Source organism: Rhinolophus sinicus, chromosome 14 (genome assembly GCF_057876585.1).
Source record: "Rhinolophus sinicus isolate RSI-liver-muscle chromosome 14, RSI-T2T, whole genome shotgun sequence".
Taxonomy (NCBI): domain Eukaryota; kingdom Metazoa; phylum Chordata; class Mammalia; order Chiroptera; family Rhinolophidae; genus Rhinolophus; species Rhinolophus sinicus.
The window spans coordinates 39,049,929-39,055,928 of NC_142514.1; the positions used below are offsets into that span (position 1 = coordinate 39,049,929).

Here is a 6,000-nt window from a genome sequence, read left to right on the forward strand (position 1 = left end):
GGGGGTAGGTTCAGGAAGGATGTCCTGGAGGAGTGACTATGTTAAACCGAATATTCGAGGAGAAATAGGAACTAGCCAGGTAAAGAAGTGCAGGAAGGGCCTTCTGAGAGGTATGAGCCCTTTAAGGATCTGCAGGTACTTTGGGAGTCGGTCTGGGAACAAGGAATGGGTTGGATAATATTGCTGAGGAGCTGGATCTCATCCCCTTCCAGGAGCCCTGCCAATAGCCTGTCTGGAAAGTATGCCAGGCACTTAGTGTCTTTCATGTTATTGTGGCTCAAACTCCTCAGAGAAGGGGCAGCTCAGGCAGCACCTTTACTAAGTCTCACATGAGGACACTAAGGGCCAGTCTCAGGGACCAAGTCTTAAGGACCAAGGGGATCACCGAGCGCTGCCCCTCAGAGTTGGCTGCAGCCCACATCCTGCCCCTGCCCTGGTGCCATTCCTGCCTGCTGGACCTGCCACCTCGCCCAGGACTCCTCTTGGGGAATCGGTCATAGGGTGCAAATGAAGTTCTCGTTTGTGCTTTTATTTGTGGGGCTGAAAGAGGGTGGGGAGAACTTCTCTGAGGAGGTCTGGTCAGAGGGTGGGATGGGGCTAGGGTCGGAGTCAGGAAGTAGATGTGCTCACCTCTTGGATTATGCTCAAGGGTCCCTGGTTCCCTCATTGGAGAGCATAATGACGGAAGATCGTCTGAATGAAGTGAAAGCCAGTAAGTTGTACCCTGCGTTGGTGAGACTGCAGGGAGCAGTGAGAGAATGAGTAGGCCCACAGTCAGTAATAGGAAAGGGCAGAGATAGGTCCTAAGGCAAGGGTCCTCAGCTCAGTCCAGTTGTGCAAGTCTCTATCCAGGCGAGTGCATGGTAGGTACAGTGGGGTCACCAAGACACAGAACATAGCCCCACTCTAGGGGAGCTTACAATCTTAAAAGCCAGGCTCAGGAAACCAGACCAAAAAACCATTTAGTGCAAGGCAAGTAGTTCAGACTCTTAAGGGGGCCAGATTAATTTGCTAACTGGGGAAGCTGATGAAAGCATGAAGGTAGGCTGGGGCAATTTAAGAAGGCTTCCTGGAGGAGGCAGGTTTTGACTCAGACTTTGAAATGTATGAACAATTTAAAGAGCTGGGAGGAAGGTAAGACGACAGGATGCTGAGCAGAGAGAGACTAAGCCAAGGCATGGATGTGAAAAGGAAGGATGAGGTGTGAGACCCATGTGGGGACCTGGTCTTAACAAGTGGCTCCTCCCCTCCCCCTGACTCAGCTCTGGAAAACTTGAGGCACGACCCAGAAGCATTGGTGTGCATCTACGCGGCCCAGGCCCAGGACAACATCCTGGCCAGCTGCTGGCGGAACTCCTGGCCACTGCCACATGGGGACTCCTGGGTATGTGACCCGGCTACCACTCACCGCTGGAGCCCGAGCTGTGAGAACCTGCCCACTTCCCACCGGCGGCGCTCCTGGATCATGCAGGCACTGGGCTCCTGGAAGATATCCTTGAAACAGTGATGTCCCAGAGCCCCCAGCCCTCAGGGGAGGCCATAGTCCCAGCCATGCTCACTATAAATGCCGCGTGGCTTACCTCTCCTTTCTGAGTGTTTCCTCATGGGAGATGTCCCAGGGCTGGAGCAGTCGTTGCTCTGTGTGACAAATCTGTGAAAGGAGCAATGCCTTTGTCGTTGACTCAGTTGACATTTATGGACTCACATAGGCTGTTTGTCCACATTTTATAAGTGGGCAGCTGAGACCCAGGAAGGTGAAGCTGCTTGCTCAAAGCCACACAATAGGTCTGCTGGAGGTCCCAGGTACCCCTCTCCCACAGGGAGAGTCTAAGAACAAAAGGAGATGTTGATTCGGGTGCCCTATGGGGGAGGAAAAAAGAGAGACTCCTCTCACCCATTGACACCATGCGTCTCCCAGAACCTTGATCTCTGAGGCCCACCTTCCAGTCTATGCCCACAGAAGTGGCAGCCTGCCACTTATTCGGGCAACATTTATTGAGCAGCTAACTTGGGCCAGGCCTGCTCTGGGTGCTGGAGATACAGACATGAATGAGACCCAGCCCCAGGCCCTGGGCAGTTTATGATCTGATGCAGTGGTTCCACACCGGGGTTGATTTTGACCCCCAGTGAATATTTGGCAATGTCTGGAGACATTTTGGGTTGTTACGACTTGGGGAAGGAGGTGCTATTGGTTTCCAGTGGGTAGAGGTCAGCGATGCTGCTAAACATTCTACAATGCACAAGAAAGCCCCCACCGTGAAGAATTATCCAACTCACATTGTCCTAAGTGCCAGCGTTGAGAAACTTTGGTCTAACGGAAGTGTCAGACATATAAAGACACCAACAGCCCCGCAGCTCAGTGTTTGATGAAGGAAAGCATGGGAGCTGTGGAGTCCCGAGGAGGTATAGAGACCGGCTGGCGGTTGGGGTTTCAGGGAAGGCTTCCCAGAGATGAGATACCCCTTCCAGGGGATTTGAAAAGATGACCACATGGTGGGCGTGTATGGAGGACAGCAGGGCACATGGGACCAATGCCCAACTGCAGATAGGGAGGTGCAATGGAGCCCAAATGGGAGGGGAGTGATAAGGAGGGAGACTTCATCCAGAGAGCAGTGGGAAGGCATGATGGGGAGAAGACAGGCAAGCAGGGAGAGATGTCTGCTTTAGAAAGTTCCCTCCTCATAGGGACACAGGAACTCCTAGGCACTGCTGGTGGGAGGGGAGATGCATGTAGCCGTTTTGGACAGGGATCTGTCTCTTTTCAGTCATATTACGTTTACGTATACCCATGACCCTGTGATTCCACTCATGGGCACATATATATCTCAGGGAAATCGTCTCACAGGTCCATAAAGAGAGATGTATGAGGAAGTCTATCCTCATACAGCGTTACTTGTGGTGCCTGGGAGGGAGGCACCTGGGCATGCGTCCTGGGGGAGTGAGTGAGCGCGGTGGCAGCAGTTAGAGGCAGTGGGGATACATGCAGCACCATGGATGGGAGCTAAAACCTAGTGCTGAGTGAAAAAAGTATATTAAAAATGTATGCCCAAAAGACATTGAATTTTGCAAGAACACTTACACGCTGAAAATACACACTAAAACACATTAAAGTGGCATAAAAGGGAATAAATGAAAAAGGGAGCGGAAGAAAGCTCACTCTGAGTGGAATGGAAGGGTGGTGGCCAGCGGGTTGTGTGAACAAGAGCACAGGCAGGGAGACCTGTGCTCAGCGGCTTCCGAGAAGAAAGGGGAGATGTGCTAGGCTGCGGTGTGGGATGGAGAGGGTGGCCAGACCTGTGTGAGATTAGGAAGGAGAATTTTTCAGAACCTGGTGGTTGATGAAAGAAGGGAAAGATCAAGGCACCGAGAATGGTGCCCAAGTTTCTGGGTGGATGACTGGGCCAGTGCTATCCCCCCACTGAGTGATCCCTCAAAGCAGGTGCAGGTATGGGGAGGGATGAGTTCCGTCTGGACGTGATGAGCTCGAGGGGCTCGTGCGCCATGCTAGCAGGGACACCCACCAGGTAGCTGGCTGCATAGGGTGGAGCTCAGCAGAGGGATCTGAGAGCGCGGTGGCAGCAGTTAGAGGCAGTGCGGGTACAGTTTGGGGATTCTGTTACAGATGTTACAGATGGAAACAGTTTGGGGATTCCTCTGTGTACAGGGGTGAGGTGAGATTCCCTGGGCAGGTGTGTCGAGTGGACGGAGACATAAGCCTGAAGAACATCTAGATTTAAGTTCCTGTTAGGGCTGAGGATGCCATGAAGTTGACCACATAATCATCCTCCAGTAAGTGGCAGGCCGAGGCCATCAGGATCCTGGGCCAAAGAGAGAGTAGGAGATGGGGGTGGTCCTTTGGCATAACCTTTTTCAGTGCCAGGAATGGTCACAAGCATCACCTCCTTTGCGTTCTCACAGTAGCCATACAGAGTTATGGGGCGGGCAGGCCGGCTTCATTGCCCTCATTCGACAGATGAGGACAGGGCTCAAAGACGGTGGGCCTTGTCTAAGGTTACACAGGGAATCAATAGAGGTGTGGGTCCCAAAGGTCTCCCACCCATATCTGAGCTCTTTCTACTCAGACACTCCTGCTTTCATTGGCCAGAACCCAGGCCTAGCTGGTGGCCTTGACAAATGACAGCTGCCATATCCCGGGTCTGGGTGATCTTGAAGCTCAACAGAGGCTGATAGGCTCAGTTACAGGCCAAGGCCGCCAAGTCATTTTGAGTTGGAAGGGTCAAAGAGCACTGGGCAAGTCACTTCTATTCTCTGAGCCTCCCCTATAATCACCTGTAAAATGGGTTCTTACCTCCCGGGGTTTTATAGGAATCAAATTAAAAACTGGAAGTAAAAGGACTTAGTAGGCTTTGTACTCAAGAAGGGAAAAGATAATGAAGAGGAGAATAAGAATGGGAACCGTGGTTAGGGAGCAGACTGGAGGAAGAAGTGTGGAAAAGGAGGTTTGGGTTTGGAGGGAAGGGACCAGGTGCTCTGCTGCATGGGGGCGAATTAGAAGGGAAAAACCCAGCCCTGGCCCTCCAGCTGTCATCCTTAGCTCTCATCTTCGTACCAAATAATAACCAAGCCTGCCAGATCCACTGCTGGGCTTCAGATCTCTGCTCTCCCCTGGTCTCTCATCCTCAGCTTCCTTGTCAATCTCTTAACCCAGCCTCCCCCCATCAACCTTTCACCGGGCAACCTGGCCTTCCTGAGACAAATCTGCCCTGAGGTCTTTTCAGTGGCTCACTATCCTCTGCAGGATGAGGGCCAAGGGACAGTCAGGCCCTCTGGCCCCTGCCTACTTTGCTGGCCTTACCTCTTAACTCTCACAGTACCTAGCATGCGGCTCTGTTGCACACCTCCACGCCTCTCTGCACATGGGCTCCCACTGCCTGAAATGCCCAGCTTCCCTCCAGCCCCCACCCATCTGCAGAGGCCTTCCTCATCTATGCTGTCAGATCGGCATCACCTCTGTTAAACTACTCTCAATACCCGCGCCCCGCCTGTTCCCCTCCTCCCCCCACCAATGCCCACTCCTCTGTGTAGACTTGTAAGCAGCCCGGGTTTCCATTGGTCTACAGCCTGGCTGCATTTCCTTCTTGGCCGGGATGTGAGCTCGCCCAGGCTGCAGCATCCAATGCAGGGCCCAGGAAACATTTGCTGGGTAACCCAGTGGCTGCAGGAAGGCACCCCTGGCCTAGAGACCTTGTTTCCATCTCAGCTGAGGGGAATAAGGGGTAGTAAACTTCGGAAATACGCATGTCTGATCACACCACTTCTTTCCTCATAACTCTCCAAACGGTCCCATTGCACAGAATTCTCAGAATCATGGCCCATTATTCCTCTCACCTCACCTTCTTCCTCATTCTGCTCCAGCACTCCACCCCTGCCAGCTCCCCTGCTGTGGCTCAGTCCTGCCTTTTCCCTCCAGGGGGAATGCTTCCCCCCAACTTTCCCCTCCCCCCCACACCCACACTTGCCGCTCCAGGTCTCCTCCTTTGCTTGGAAAGCCTATCTACCCGTTTAAAACTTTTTTTCTCCGATAGCTCTCGTTACCACCTGACAAACTCTAACATCTTATGTGCTTATTGTCTGTCTCACACTACCTTATCAACTCCTAGAGGGCAGGGCTTTTATCTGCTTTGCCCACCACTGTACACCCAGTGACTACAACAGGCCTGGAACCCAGAAGAAGCTTAGGAAATATGCGACAACTGGCTGAACAAACGAACAAATGAAGTGACATGATAGTGTGGTATGGAGGAGCGTAGGTTTATTCACCGCCCCAAAAGCATTCGGGGGGTGGGGCTACAGCACAGCTGAAGGGAGGGCGGGGCGGGGCGGGGCAGGTGCTCTTCGGGTGGAGGGGTGGAGCCGGGTGGGCCACGCCCCCAGGGCCGCGGAACCCGAGGCTCAGGGGCTGGCGCCGCCCGGAGGATTAAGGGAAGGGCGCTCGCACCGCCGGAAGTTGCCGGGGAGTTCTCGGCGGCCTGACTGAGG

The 6,000-nt window shown here is 53.3% G+C and overlaps 1 protein-coding gene across 2 annotated transcripts in view; it reads left to right on the forward strand.

The window, feature by feature from the left end:
- The window catches only part of MROH7 (maestro heat like repeat family member 7), a 45,001-nt gene extending 43,416 nt beyond the window's left edge, over positions 1–1,585 (forward strand). The window contains exons 22-23 of one of the 2 annotated variants that reach the window (XM_088791156.1): positions 550–712; positions 1,263–1,585. In XM_088791156.1, coding sequence (XP_088647282.1) covers positions 550–712; positions 1,263–1,507 — 408 coding nt within the window. In that variant the 3' untranslated portion in view covers positions 1,508–1,585. The remainder of the gene's footprint in view (positions 1–549; positions 713–1,262) is intronic. The other variant, XM_019742859.3, reaches the window with a different exon arrangement.
- Positions 1,586–6,000: the final 4,415 nt, after the last annotated feature.